Raw genomic sequence first — 15,215 nt, 5'->3', positions numbered from 1 at the left:
CCAACCTATGTGTAAATAGCATGATAAACATGTGCAACGGAGCTGATAACTCATGTAGAAACATCATGGTAAAATTTTGACCCGGCATTACTTATTGAAATACATACCCCCGGTAGCTATTGTGTAAATAGCACGATAATTTCGCACAACAGACATGGTAACTTACTTATAAACACCATGATAAATTTTTAACATGGAGAAAAAATAGTTATTGAAATCATATCCTGATAACTTCTGTAGAAATAACATGGTTATATACACAACACAGTGCTGATAACTCATGTATAAATACCATCGTAACTATTGACCTATGAAAAATATTGTTGGAACATACCCTCGATTTCTTCTCTCATGCCGAGTCATCTTTTTTTCTTCCAATTCTTCGTGTGGTTCATGTATGCCAAGTTGGGTTTATAACCTAGGGGGAAAAGTTACTGAAACATACTTCGATAACTTCTATGTAAATAACGTGATAATTTAAGCATCACAGAGCTGATAACTTGCATACAAACACGGAGGAATAATTTAAACCTAGGAATAAGTTCTTGACAAACACCCCTGGTAACTTATTTGTAAATCGCGTGGTAATATAAACGTCGCAGACCTGATAACTTAGGTATAAATACCACGATAACTCTGACTCAGAAAAAATATGTTAAAAACATATCACCAATAAATTTTAGTGTAAATAGCATGATAATGTAGGCTCATGGATCTGATAACTTAGGTACAAACACAATGATAACTTTGACTCGTGGAAAAAAGTTGTTGAAAGTATACCACTAATAACTTCTATGTAAATAGCATGATAATATACACTCTCAGACCGGATAACTTATGTACAAACACCACGATAACTTTGACCCGTGGGAACAAATATTGAAAACATACTTTATAAATAACATGGTAATACAGACTCCCATACCGAATAACTTGTGTAAAAACACCATGAGAATTTTGACCCATCGAAAAAGTTGTTGAAAACATTACTTCGATTACATCCGTGTAAGTAACATGGTAATATATGCATAACAGAGCTGATACCTTACTTAGTCCAGGCATGATTACTTTTGTGGGTCTAGCCCGGCATAATGCGCAATATTCAGTTTTATATGTGATCTAGTGTTGAATGTCTGATCGTAACTTTTTGTTGTTCAAATGGATTTGAATCGGACATGCGTTTAAGCTATAAAACATTTTGAATTTTGGACGACATTATTTTTTTGTCCTCTAGTGTATGCATGCTTGTGCATGTGAGGAGAAAATTGTAGGAACCATTTTTGATGCCTCGATAATTTTTGTGTAAACAACATGATAACTTACGTAGGAGAGGCGTGATAATTTTTTACCCAAAAAAAAGGTCGCCAGAACATATCAACGTGGGATCTAGTTTCGAAGATCTCGTCGAGCTGAATTTTTTAATATGAAAACAGTTTTTCAATCAAAGCTACGGTTTGAGCTACAAAACATTTTAAAGTTTGAATTTGAGAGGAAACTTTGCTGACATCATAAGTTTTGTTGTTATATGCATGCATGTCAATGTTGCTCTTCCCGCATGCATCTCTGTTCGGATCTATTACTAACTACCAGTTGGCTCAAAAAAAAAAAAAAACTACCGGTCAGTCAGACGTTAGTGCATGCAAATTAGAAAAGAGGAGAATTGTGCGGATCTGTTGCTTAACTTCCGACTGGGTGGAAGTTAGCAAAGTAAACTTCTAAATATACTTTTATTGTTATTTTCAAAATAAAGGGAACCATGATGCCCGTTCACTACTACTTCGCTCTCGGCGTCCGCGACTCTTCTTTGATTGAGCCTATTATTTCGCACTAAAGTCCACTGAAGGCAAAGGGATGTCCAACATGCTTTCCAAATCCATAACCAAACCCCTAATTTTTGCACTCCATCCACTCATTTTCTCAAGTTCTTCAGCTTCCTGGTGGTTCTGAGGTTTCCGTAGGTGGTACTAGCAACGATGTGTGGGAATGAGTGGTCCTGCTAAGCGAACACAATTCTTCAAGTGTTTTTCGGAACCGTCGAAGATTGGATTGTCGCCCTTAAAAGAGGACGAGGAGTAGGTGTAAGACCGTGGTTAAGGTTATTTTGGGGGCTTGCTCGGGCGATGGTTTGTAGTTTCAACTACAACACCGAGCATGGGTCATGTCGTGACACCGGCGCGTGAGCAGGAGAAAGACGACGTTGGCTTTAAGTGAACCTGCGAGAAGAAGCTTGATACCAGATGTAAGTGCTCAACTACTAATTCTGGTTACGATTTGGTACATATGATGGGAGAGGAGACAATCAGTCCATTGGGAGGACGTACAGGTACCAGCTCGTTCGGCCATGTCGATTTCTGTCTTAACTGTGGACTATGTGAAGGCCAAGAAGAAGAATGTAGGTATCAAAAGGGGAGGATGGACCAAGGCGATGGAGGGACAAGTAAAAACTAGATGTGGGCACGACATTTCCTTCAAAGATGCTCCAAGGTGTTGTTGGTGCGATTCTTAGAGACGAAAAATGAGGTTTTATTACGGTGTCAAATGAGAAGATTTGATCATGTACTAGATGCAGCAGCTGCTAAAGCTTATGCATTACGGCACGGCCTACTACTGGCGTAGTAACTTGGAATCAACAACTTGATGGTCGAGTCAGATTGCATGGAGGTAATAGATACGATGAACAATGGTGGCTTCATGGCATCGGGCACTGTTACAATTTATGCGGATTTTAAGATTCTAGTTGTTGGTTATACTTCGGGTTCCTTTTTTGTTTACTTTTCTAGGGAGGCAATTTGTATCTCTCATGAAGTAGCTAGGTCTAAGGTCTCGATCTCACCTTCGATGTGGATTGAGGAGCCGCCGGTATCAATTGTAAGGTGGATGGTGGACGATGTAATAGTTTTTGATTTAATATAATTACCAAAGTTTTTAAAAAAGACGACGTTGGGTTCTCGAATGACATGTTTGTAATTTCCATCTGTTTTTTTATCGCCTTGTAGGTATGACACTTTTAATCCATGGCGAACACTTTTTCCTCATAGTTTTTAGTTACTTCCCGAGATCTGGCAGCTTTAAGCTAAAAAATACCTTATCCCGAAGAGAAATTCATGTTGTTTTGAAGAAGTTGTCGTCCCCACACGACTAAAACTGCCGGCAAAATCGTTTGGAATGCCGCCCCCTCCCAGGAAACGTTTGCCAGCCATAAGAGGGTAAAAGAAAAGGTTTCCGCCATCCGAAAATAAGTTATTCATCGATAGCTCAAAAAGATAGAACTGTACACATTCAATTGACAACGAACGTGGTACACCTCACCAAGAAGCTATAAAAAATGAAAAATAAATGAAAGAATCACACGCGCGCTCGTACGTTGTCTCCGTGTCATTGGGTGATCTCGGCCACGGCCACCGATACCCGGGCAGCCGCCGCGAAGGCCGTGATGATGCCGCCTCCCGCGACGGCAGAGGCGTCCTGTTCCTCCTCCTCCTCCGGCGAGACTGAGACTGAGGCCATGACCGCCGGTGGCGACAGCGGCGGCGGCGTGGTGGTGGTGAGCATCTCGCCCTCGAGCGCGGCGCAGTAGGATGCGAAGTCGTCGGGCGTGACGTTGAGGCGGAAGCGCAGCGCGAAGAGGAACTCCAGCTCCAGGCCGTTCATCTCCCGCAGCTCCACGCCGCCCACCCGCGCGAAGTAGGCGTTGTTGTAGTGTCTGCATCCACGCACGCGTGCACACATTGATGCATTGTAGGAGTAGATTGTAATCTACACATTGTATAATTATTAACTAGTGCAATTGTACAGGCCGATCTAGCGTCATAGTAACATGGAACTAGGCACATGCATATGATTAGCGGCTAAGTGTGTAGGTGGGGAGACGAGCTAGCGCTAAGCTAGTGGTGTTTAGTGCTATGCTGATGATGTATTTCTTGAGTTAGGTGAGCAATCGAGTTCATGTGGGAGGGCAACGCCGCAGCGACCAGCTGGACGGACGGACGGACGTCCCAACCGAACGTCGTCGATCGACCATGCACCTACCGGTCAGGTGGTCCTATTATTTCATTTCATTTGCCGTAACAATACAATAACAACAACTATAAAAAACCTCGGTTCAAACAAGAACAACAATCACGCTGGGCGGCCGCATTTTTTAGCTGCGCATGTGGACGGTACGTGCAGGTAGTTGAAACGCCTCTTCATCAGCTGAGCAAAGTGAATACCAATTGAACTACTATTATTCTTTATACTGCTTTCCTGAAAATAATTTTTTTTATTGCGGCTAGCAGTGCGCGTTTGTATTGAATCATCAGACAAAAAGATGGTGCAAAGCTACGCATCATCGAGACCGCACCACCACACCTATCACTCCTACTTAATCTGATCTTCCTCCCATCCAAAAAATAATAATCTCATCTGATCTGGACTCTGTAGGGAGACAAAAAAAAAAGGGCAGCGGCTGCTATCCGAGTCCAGCTCGACGGGCACTCTGGCAGCCAGAATAATCCACCACGGCCGTGCGATCCGCGTCGACCGGGGGAGATGGTGGTTGTGCCAGATGAGTCGGAGCACACGGACAGGCAGCCAGACCGCCACGTCAGAACCCCAGGACCGTCCCACGTGTCGGCCCGCGCAACGCGGCCCTGCTCGGCGGCGACACCGACGCATGGCGGGTGCACGTTTTGGCCCTGCCGACACACCACCACCCTCTGCTCTGCTCCAGCCAGCTCTACGCGCCGACAGCAGGTCACACAGGTGAGATGGCTCTCATGCGTCCTGTCAACAGCTTCTGAACTGGACTCGTTCGAGCTGAACAAATTTATTTTACTAAGCTGAGAAATGAGACGCACATGCCACGAAATTGCACCTGCAAATGCATCGATGCAGGCGGCGGCGGCAGTAATAGCGCAGGTGCGTGGTTAATTGCCAGACGGTCAACTGTTCGGCGCGAATTGTTAATCTCTCGGAGCGCGCGTAAACTAGCTTTGCCGACGAAGGCCGAGAGTCGGTATGAGCGATGCAATGGAGGTCGGATTTGAGGGGGGAGATGGGAGCGGGCGGGCAGCACTCACATGTCGTCCATGAACTTGGCGGCGACCATGACGCTGGTGATGAGCAGGCGGTGCACGCTGTACGAGTCCACGGCCACCGCCGCGGACTCCGCCTCCAGCGACGGCGCGGCGAGGCGGTCGAGGTAGGCGTAGGCGACCACGAAGCACGCCGGGCTGCACCCGGCGTACCGGTATATGCGCTCCGCGTACCGCCGCACGCCGATCTCCGGCTTCTTCTCCGTCGGCCCCCGGAACGCCGCCGAGCCGGAGCCATCGCCGTCAACAGCGTCGCCGCGCTTGGCGGCGCGCTCGAGCAGGCCGGCGAGGACGGCCACCACCTTGGGCGGTGCGCCGGACGCGCGCTTGCCGCTGCTCGCCCGCCTCTCCGTCTCCATGGGCGCTCTGCTGTGGTGTGGTGGGGTGGCTGGTGGGCTGTTGCGTGCGGCGGAGGCGAAGGCGAGGTGGGTGGAGGACGAGACGAGTGTGCGCGCGTGGCCTGCCTGCTTTCCCGCTTGGCTTGATCTGTTGGCTCATATATACGCTTGCCGACTGGAGTAAAATCGGCTGGATAGTTGGATTGGCCAGCCAGCTGGAGTTCTAGTAGTATTTTGGTTTGGCTGAGCAAGGAGGACATGCGTGTCCGTAACGGAGTCGGGAGTTAAAGAGGGAAAAGACCCAAGTTGACCGATCTGATAAAAGCAACTCGAATTGACTTGACAAAATCACAACGACGTGTGATTTGCGTTTAACTTCTTGGCACGGCTCTGCAGCTTAGATAGACTCATTTCAGAATAGACAGAGCAGAAGAACTCGAGATATATGCCGACGATGGCATCCGACGCAGTTTCCCCCTCCAACTAAACTATGCGGACGCAGCAACCACGTTGGGAAGCTAGTTTTAGAGCAGCCCTACTATCAGATGCCTGGCCGAAACGCAGCGGCAGATCCAGGGCAAGTTGGATGTGCCAGCCGAGCCAACTACCCGGAACCACGACAGGAGAAGAGCACGGACGGACATCACAATCGGACAGGCCCTGCTCACCAACCTGGAGTACCAACATGTGTTGGACAATTTGTGCAAAAGAAATGAGACACGTCACAAGGTTAAAACCGACGAGACGAGATCAATCACTCACAAACAAGCGTAGCCATGCTCTTCGCAAACCAAACCAAATCGTCTCATGATTCGATTATCGTGACGGTAACAGGAACACAAGAAGAGATCCGGAACGCAGACAGCGTCTGCAAAAGCTTCATCAGCAGCAGCAAACTCACACAAGGTTCACATGAGCGCGAATTAACAAGGGTGGCACGGCGCCAAGTTACTGCGCCAGCTTAATTCCTACAAGTACTTAGCAGTGGTGGTGGTACCAGTAGCGGCGGCGACGATGGTATCTACGATGTGCAGATGACACACGTTCAGGACCTCCTCTTCCTCTTCTTCTTGTCCTCCGACTTGTCGCCTGCGTTCTTGAGCTGCAAACAGGGATACATCACCGTTCAGCACAATTGATCAGACCATATCGAACCGAATCAAATTTTGGCAACCACAGCGGGTGGAGGATGAGTAGAGGCAGGCGGCCAAGGTGGCTAGGGTGCTCACCATGATGATGAGGACGCGGACGAGAACGGCGACGAAGTCGGTGAAGAGGGTGAGCGCGTGCTTGATGTAATCCATGTCGCCGTGGTGCGCCCTCTCGATGATCTCCTGCGTGTCGTACACCATGTATCCCAGGAAGATCAACAGGCCAAAGTAAACCTGCAGGGCACGTAATCCATGTTTGTATCATCATTCGGCCACAAATATTGTATGGATGATCTCTGTTGTGTGGTGGGATCTTCACAGTGTGTGTGTGTCTCACCTCAAACATGAAGCTGCCAGAGGAGTGGCCAAAGATGGACGTGGCAAACTGCAGCCAGAGCAGGATCGACAGGCCGGAGGAGAGCAGACCACCGAGGTACAGGTACTCCCTGCGCTTGGCGATGATGGCGGCGCCAGAGAAGCACCCGAAGGCGATGGCGGTTCCGACAAACCCTGTCACGAGGATACTGGTAACACAGAGCAACAAGCAAGATTATGTCAGCCAACATAAATAACAGGGATGTGAAACGAAGATGAGCATTGAGCAGCAACAAACTAAAAGCAAAGCTCTGCAAAAAAACAACAGCAAATCTGCTTGACCAAATAACAACCAATCAGTCATATCGATTTTGTACTAGAACTGCAGGTACACAAATTCAGCATCACTAACATAAATGAAGGCCCAAAGAGTCCATGATCAGGCCCAAAGTTCAATAACAATAACCCAAACACAGGGTCCAAACCCCACGGGGAAGGGCCCAGGTACAAACTGTTGATCTAGATAGCACCCCTTAAAAGACTAATCATAGTGGCCCATCCAAAGAACAGACAATGTAGGAAAAAGGAGGGTCTCAGGAGAACAATAAACTATCCAGAAGCAGAATTTGGCACCTACACAACCTAACTAATAATGCTTTGCAAGAACAACCAGACAACGATGGATAAGGACACATAATCAGCAGATATCCAATAATCCAATCACAGCTATTTCACAGACAGTACATGTCGCCCTTCCATGACATATCATCAAACGTCATGGCCAACTTGGTTTCGCTGCCACGGGGTTTACTCCTAAACTATTCTTAACGAGACAGGGACATTTGGAACAACAACAAAAGCAAATTCGTCTTTACCTTGGGTCAAAGTCTATGGCAAGCTCAATCAGAGGTCCAACCGAAGCCCCTTCCAGGAGGGCTGCACCCATCAGCAGCCCAAACCTCTTCCTCTGTTCACAAAGAGATAGACATCAACAAAGTCAGCGCACCATGTCATGACATTTCCAGGACGACAACTTCTTGTGAATTTCTACCCGTGCAGGCAGCAAACAAGTTATCAAGGTCAGGAGAAGAAGGCGAGACAAACCTCCTCATAGACTGGCACAGAGAACATCCAGGCGATGGTTCCAACACACGCGAGCATTGTCAGCATCCCACCGATGTTCAGGGCAATGTGCAGGTAAGCACCCACGGCAGATGAGGCCAGGGCAAAGCATAGGGTCAGGTAAACCTGCAGAAAACCCAGCAGAAATGAGTCACTTGAACTATCCATAATCAATCTGATAACAATTGTAACTCGTGATCGTGATCAGCTTCCTAAAATTTTGGAAGCTTTTATGGTTCTCCAGTAGATGCTATAACGATGACCGTGATCGAGGGAAGTACTAGCTGCCCAGCCCACGTTTTACTATCACATCAATGATTGAGAGAAAATCAATCGCGCGGTTCTAGAGTGGTCTGATCCCTACCGGTGCCCATATCTGCCACGCTCTCTCTCTCTCTTTTTGTTCACATCACACAACAAGAGCTTGCAGGAGCGAGCCGCCGCCGCATGGAATCGCCTCTTTTCATCATCGATGGATCAATCTATGTTATGATTTTTGTTTTGCCATTCTTTTGCTGCATGCTTATTTGTATGTACTCGTGTGTTTAAGGCTGATTTGTCCTTTGCAGCCGTTCCAACCAGCCATAGCTCTTCTTTGGCAAAGAGGTCCACAGAGAAGAAGGCTCGACGACGACTGAGCGTAAAAAAAGATAAAATTCCGAAGCAGATCTCCAAGACAACATGTACAGCAGACGGCAAAAAAATATCTTCAGAAGAAAGACAAGAAGTAAATCGTCAGCCAGGCACAAGTTGGATTTTCATTCGGCCTTGTCGGCTTCTTGTATTTTTTCTGAAGGTATTTTTTTTGCCGTATACTGTAGATGTTGTCTTGAAATCTGCCTCATAATTTTATCTTTTTTGACACTGAATCGTCCTCGAGCCTTCGCTTTGTACCTCTTCTTTGGTGAAGAAAAGCTATCCATGCTGGTTGGAACGGCTGAAAAGGAGGTGAGGCCCTAGTCCATCGCGAGAAACAAATCAGAGAGAGCGGGGCAGATATGGGGGATCAGACCACTCTAGAACCATGCGATGGGTTTTCTCTGGATCGTTTACGTGATCAGTGATGCATATTTTAGGTTTACTTGCCAACCGTAACTCGTGAGGGGAAAAAAGGAAAGGAAATCAGAGAGAACTGCTAATAATTATATGGCATGATGAAAAGCGTCCAGTGCATTATGATTCTACATTTCATAGGCGTACGCTGCACAAACTGTGACCCGTCGTCAGGTAGCATTCCCCGAATTTTCTGTACAGAGCGGCAGAATTGGCACCTGGTGTAATAATCTCCAAGACTAATCACCACAGCAGGTCAGCAACTCCCAAAGGCCCCAGCTAACCAACCAACCAACGAGATCGACCCTAAAGCTAATAATCAAGCGGGGGGACACAATCCGGCGCAAGATGGAGCTCCAAACCACCAAATCGGCGGGGAACGAACCATCCAGCACTAACAAACAGCACAGCACCGACAACATTGCAACCGCGCCGAACGAATCCCCTCCCAGGGAACCCGCACAGATCAACGACCCGCACAAAAATTCACAGTCGCGTCGCGTGCGCGAAACCCTAGAACTACATATGTACTGGCAGTTCCCGAAATTCAGGAAATAGCAGGAAATTGTTAACTAGAGCACCTCATTCATGAAATAGGGGAAGGGAAAACTTAACTACGACATGCAAGCATGCAGTTTCTGGCAAGGGTTCAGACACGCATCCACGGCAACTAGCTAGAATAAACAAATCTACAGCCAAAACTATGCCCAGTCAAGTAGCATCTGTCGAATTTTGTAGCACCAGTGGAATTTTCTGAATGGAGTGCTAGAGGAAACGACAGGATTAACAGCACATCAGTTGAATTTTCTGAATGGAGTGCTAGAGGAAACGACAGGATTAACAGCACAAGAATTTCCCAAGCCAACGATATCATATCCATTATGACAAGGACGCTTGGTACGAACGTGTAAAACCGAAATTGTTGCATGACTAGTACTCCTACAACTGTTGGTTGAAGAAACGAGGAAAAAGCAAGGGAAAAGTAACTGGTAGTCATAATTGTGACACGAACGGATTCAGTTCAGGCAGAATTAGGTGACCCCGACCATTAAACATCCATATCCGATCTGATAACGACATAAACGGAAATTACTACTACCTGCCATGCGTAACTCAAGAGAGGAAAAAAAAGGGAAGGAAATCAAAGAGAAGTGCTCATAATTATGCATAATGAATGATGAAAAAAAAAGCATCCAGTTCGTGGCCATGGTTCATTACGATTCTACGTTTGACAGTAGCATAGCGTATACACAGGCAACTACCTAGCGTATACTAGGGAAATCAACGCCTACCCCGTCATCAGGTAGCATTCCCCGAAATTTCTGAACAGAGCGGCAGAATTGGCGCTTGGGATCTCCAAGCGAACGCGATTGAGCCAGCAGCTCCCCAGGCCGCAGCTAACCAACGAGATCGACCCTAATGCTGATAATCCAGCCGGGGAAACCTAAATCCGGCGCGAAATCGAGCTCCAAACCGCCGAATCGGCGGGGAACGAACCATCCAGCGCCGGCAGCATTGCAGCCGCGCCGACCGATTCCCCTCCCGGGGAACCCGCCGCCCAAATCGACGACCCGCACAAAAATCCGTCGTCGCACCCCGTGCGCGAAACCCTATAACCACGTACGGACCGAAAGTTTTCCCCAAATTTACCCGCATCGGAGGGAGAGAAGAGGGGGAGGGGGGCGCGTACGAGCTTGAGGTGGGACTGCACGGCGGGGGAGATCTCGCGGAAGTTCTTGAGGGAGTCGTAGCCCCAGCCGCTCGCCGCCGCCGACGAGGTCGAGTAGAAGGCGTCCATCTTCCCTGCGCGTCTGTCGAATCGGAGCGGCCTCGCCTCGCACGCAAGGTTGTTCCTCCCTGTCCTGTGCTTGTGCTTTCGCGTGGATTTTTCTCCTTTTCTTTTCTTCTTCTTCCGCTGCTTAGGATGGATGGATGGATGGATTTCGAAACCGGTGATGGGATGGAAGGGGTGTGACGCGGAGGGGGAGGGATATATAGGGTGGTGGTGGCCTGCTGGGGGATGCGGTGCTGCGACGCACGCGTGGACGATTTTGTTGGTTGATTCGCGTGGAAGGAAAAGAGAGGGAGGAAGCGGCGTGGTACCGGTGCGGTACTTGTCTCGAACTTGTGTCTGGGTTGCCCGGTCCGTCGCGAGGGCGCCAGAAGCTTCCGGCCGTCGCGTCCTGTTTTTTTCCATCACGTAACCGGAAGCAGGGGCGGTGTTTCACGTGAAAACCCTGGGCATCTCCGAAATACCGAGCCACATGCACCACATCTTTAGCTTGACGAAGTCACCATATGCGCAGTAGTAGTCGACGGCAACGTCCCCTCCTACCCAACCAACATCGCTGAAAAAGCTTGAAATGAATCAAAAAAATCCGTTTTCATTAGCTTCAGTTTCTAGCAATGTACCCGCAAGGTGGTGGCAATAACTTGTTCTTGAGGTGAAATCGACGACGCGGTGGTGGACATGGTGATAATGTTTTGAGATAAGGCCTCTCGACCTTGAGGATGTCTAATCTTATGCTGCTGAAAATAGGATCGGTGTTGTCAAATTTGTTCGGCCCTCTTTTCTCTGAAAAAAAGAGATATGTTGCCTCTCTTTGGATCTTGGGAGCCGGTGTGTTAATTAAGAGAAGCGGTTAGTTGGTAGTCGGTGTAGCGATTTCAACCTTTTTTCTTCAAAAAAGAAAAATCCATGTGTCCTCCGACCCTGATCTGGTGGTAAAGCATTTCAAGTCTATGTCGTGTGGGGTGATGCCTCAGCTGATGTTCCTTCAGCAGTTACTAAATCTCGTTTCTAGCTGAAGCGGGTATTGTCATCAAAACCTATGTATGTCAACAGTGCTTGCAAGTGTCCCTTTTTCTTGAAGTCGGTTCAGCGTAATTTTCAAGCTTTAGAGGGGGCAACGTACACAATGAATAAAAAGGCGAGCAATATGATTCTTGATGTAATTCTTTTATTGGTTGCTTTTCATTGTATTGTCTAAATTTTAAAATTAAATGCCAAATATAAGTAACTTTGAAAATTACCTTCATTACTCATATCTCTTCAAAACACGGTTGAACTACGTCCTAGTGCATTAACAACATCCCATTTAGGGCTGTACTACACACTTCGGACTGCGGTCACTTCGTTTTGTTTTATAATTTTGAACAAATACAAGAAGGCAAGTACATACTCCAGCCTCTACCTTCTGTAAATGTCACCCTGTAAAAATGTCAACTAAGCCCTTCAAACCATATGGTTCTGGAAAGAAAATTAGCATGCTCCTCCAGGCCATTGGGTTGACCAAGGAAGACAACGCACACATCTTGATCAAGAAGAATGGCCGACCCAGAGCTGACCATGTCATATCCTGATCGCTCGGCAAATGGATCACGCCGAGCGTCCACACGTACGTGCACGTAACTACGTACGTTCCCCGTAGCCTTGGGCCGCACGAACGTCACACCACCACCACCTTATCCCGGGGCCGACGGCGACGGATCGGTGCCGGATGACGCGAACTCTCGATGCATGACCAATCCGGTCGCGCCACGTGGCGGGAATACGGTAGACGTCCTCACGTACGTGCGGGAAGCTTCGCGGCAGAGCGGGGCCGGCTGGTCGCTGGGGCGTCGAACCTTTTTTTTTTTCTGATGAAAGCTTGGCCGCGGCGTCGAACTTGCTCGAGCAATGCCTGGCGCTTTCCGTCTCTTCCAGAAGCTTGGACCCCGCCGTGCAGTGGGACACCGTGGGACCATGTACGGTGGGGCCAGTTGGAATTAATTCCCTCACCGGCTTGGGTGACAGCTTTGTAATTTTAACTCGTACTACTAGTATCTAAGATTTTCTACCGTGAAAAAAGAAAAGAAAAACTCGTAAGATTTTCTTTTGGACGAACTCTCTGGCTAGTTTGAGTACGCAAGCAATGTCTGGATCGAGCAAGAAATAATACGCACTTGTGTGTCTTGAACTAGCTAAAGTCGTGACATAAATAAATTCTGATCTTGATTACTCAATAGCTGTAATCTCGCTCGCTCGCTCTCGTTTCCTTTCCTTTATACTCCCTCTGTCCTAAAATAAGTATCTCAACTTTATACTAACCTTAGTATAAAGTTGTAATTTTATGACAAAGGAAGTATAAAAGTTTCATCCCTTATCGAAAAGTCAACTAATCGGAATCAAAGTCAGTGAAATACATGACACCGGGAGTATGGAGAACTTGGCGCGTGCAGATATAGAAACCAAACTATCTATAGGCTTGTCTCTTTTCCTGTACTACTAATTTCATCAAGGTGAAAATGAGCTCTCCTTCTCCTTTCAAATAACGGAGGTGCAGGGGCAAGAGAATAGCCGCCTCCTCCTCCAAAAAGGCTAGGGACCCCGCCTCTTGCTGACGCCGCGGCAAGTCCGCCTCGTCTCTGGTGGCCCTAGGGGCCATGTGGGCACGGTGGATTCTGACAAAGGCCGGTGGGAGGGCTTCGATTTTAGTCTTTTTTTCAGTTTTGTTAGGGTTTGTGTTTTACTCAGAAAGGCGAGACGACGACGGCTCTCTGAAGATGGAATAAAGGTCTTCCCGCCTAGCCCACGTTCCGGCGGTGCGTTTGGGCGTGTGAAGGTGTGCCTCCGACGGATCTATCTTTGGTGGATTTGCTCGGATCTCGTCGTTTTTCGTCTACGTTCGTGTGTCTTTGGGTTGGATCCTTCCGATCTACGTTATTCTTTATCGGCAGCGGTTGCTATTCTGGTGCATTGGTCCTATGGGGCCTTAGCACGACGACTTTCCGACTGTCTACTACAAAAGTTGTGACCGACTCCGACGATGCAGGGGCGATGACAGCGGCGCACCTTCGGCTCGCTTCAGTGCCTGTAGTCGTCGCTAGATGGTCTATGGATCTGGATGCAATTTTTATTATTTCTGATATTCATTGTACTGCCATGTTTGAAGATTAGATCGAAAGTTTTTTGAAAAAAAATGAGCTCTCGGCAGTGCATCGTCCATCCCCATCAGCAGGGGTGCATACATGCATGTCTGCGTCTATGTGGTACTTCGCAAGAAACTATATATACGGCAGATTCTACCGCCCGATCGTCACCGGCATCACCATGGATAGTATTGTATGTGTCAGGGTTGTGATCGTCATGCATGTCGTCTGCCAGCACATTGGCATTCAGCAAATTTAGCAGCCGTCGGCTATAGGGATAGAAGATAGATGTGCACTTCCTCAGTGTGCTTTTCCTTCCAAGTGTCGGGAGGAGTGTGGATATGCTCTTGAATTATTGGCAGCCTGTTCCCATCGATCGATCCATCGTTTTAAAGCATGCACCTTACCCAGAGAGAACATAAAATAATATTCCCTCCACCTTGTAGAAATGGATAGAAGTAGATGTATCTAGAACTAAAAATATGTTTAAATACATTCATTTATGCGACAAGTAATTCAGGATGAAGAAAGTAGTATGTGGAATCTATAGCATTGAGACTGAGCCCTAGCTAGCCGTGCACACTTGGTTGGCAACCGTCATGTCAGCGCTTATACAACTGAAGGAATCAAACCTTAAAGTTGTAAAGTAAATCGAAAGTATGAGCATCAATGCAAAATATAGAACTTCACAAGTTCCACCACAAGGAACCTGGCATTCACTTCGCACATCATGCCTAGGAGTAACTCTTAAGAGGGAGTATGCACCAAAGTTGTACGATCACCTTATTGAAAATAACAAAAAAATATTTATATAAACATTGAGTCATGGAAAATTCGCTATGAAATGTGCAAATGTGTGGTTAGAAAAAAAACGTTGGGCCTCCTTGATTGAAGGAGTACAAAAAGAGGGGAATATGAACAATTGCAAGACTTTAATGTCGTACCCGCTTGATCCGTACACGGTTTTGTATTCGTACAGAAAAGTTGTTTGATTGATCCGTATGAAGAAAATTGAATCTCTCTAGTTCCTTAGTTCAAAGGGATTTCATAGGAATTTTGGAAGATTTTATTCCTTAGGATTATTTTATCAATGATGCATGTTTCTTCATATATGCATGGAAACTAAGTCCCTTTCCGTGAGAAAAATATGACCGGAAAGTACATAGATTTTATATGGTCAACTGCAGATGTAAATAGTAATGAAAATAAATTGTAAATCGAATATGGCCTTATAGTAAAATCCCCAAGGA

The 15,215-nt window shown here is 47.0% G+C and overlaps 2 protein-coding genes across 2 annotated transcripts; both read right to left on the bottom strand.

Annotated features, from left to right (window-relative positions):
• Positions 1 to 3,232: 3,232 nt before the first annotated feature.
• On the bottom strand, positions 3,233 to 5,970 carry LOC123143491 (cyclin-P4-1). The gene is made up of 2 exons (XM_044562426.1): positions 5,061 to 5,970; positions 3,233 to 3,703 (listed from the first exon to the last, which is right to left on the bottom strand). The coding sequence occupies exons 1-2, from the start codon at positions 5,432 to 5,434 to the stop codon at positions 3,376 to 3,378; spliced, it is 702 nt and encodes a 233-aa protein (XP_044418361.1). The 5' UTR covers positions 5,435 to 5,970; the 3' UTR covers positions 3,233 to 3,375.
• A 225-nt stretch (positions 5,971 to 6,195) lies between these two features.
• Positions 6,196 to 11,116, bottom strand: LOC100271911 (BAX inhibitor 1). Its single transcript, XM_044562425.1, has 6 exons — positions 10,745 to 11,116; positions 7,984 to 8,127; positions 7,755 to 7,846; positions 6,902 to 7,088; positions 6,643 to 6,798; positions 6,196 to 6,515 (listed from the first exon to the last, which is right to left on the bottom strand). Exons 1-6 carry the CDS (start codon positions 10,850 to 10,852, stop codon positions 6,459 to 6,461), a joined length of 744 nt encoding a protein of 247 aa, XP_044418360.1. The 5' UTR covers positions 10,853 to 11,116; the 3' UTR covers positions 6,196 to 6,458.
• Positions 11,117 to 15,215: the final 4,099 nt, after the last annotated feature.

The sequence above is a fragment of the Triticum aestivum genome, chromosome 6D, assembly GCF_018294505.1.
Source record: "Triticum aestivum cultivar Chinese Spring chromosome 6D, IWGSC CS RefSeq v2.1, whole genome shotgun sequence".
Lineage (NCBI taxonomy): Eukaryota > Viridiplantae > Streptophyta > Magnoliopsida > Poales > Poaceae > Triticum > Triticum aestivum.
This window is presented reverse-complemented; position numbering and strand designations above follow the sequence as displayed.

What these genes read in the sequence shown, in the direction of transcription:
- LOC123143491 (XM_044562426.1), bottom strand. Translation starts at nt 5,434, where the DNA reads ATGGAGACGGAGAGGCGGGCGAGCAGCGGCAAGCGCGCGTCCGGCGCA. An exon ending in GCCAAGTTCATGGACGACAT is followed by an intron (nt 3,704 to 5,060) that starts GTGAGTGCTGCC and finishes GCGTGGATGCAG; the next exon opens with ACACTACAACAACGCCTACT.
- LOC100271911 (XM_044562425.1), bottom strand. Translation starts at nt 10,852, where the DNA reads ATGGACGCCTTCTACTCGACCTCGTCGGCGGCGGCGAGCGGCTGGGGC. An exon ending in TGCAGTCCCACCTCAAGCTC is followed by an intron (nt 8,128 to 10,744) that starts GTACGCGCCCCC and finishes GGTTTTCTGCAG; the next exon opens with GTTTACCTGACCCTATGCTT. An exon ending in GCCATAGACTTTGACCCAAG is followed by an intron (nt 7,089 to 7,754) that starts GTAAAGACGAAT and finishes CTGTGTTACCAG; the next exon opens with TATCCTCGTGACAGGGTTTG.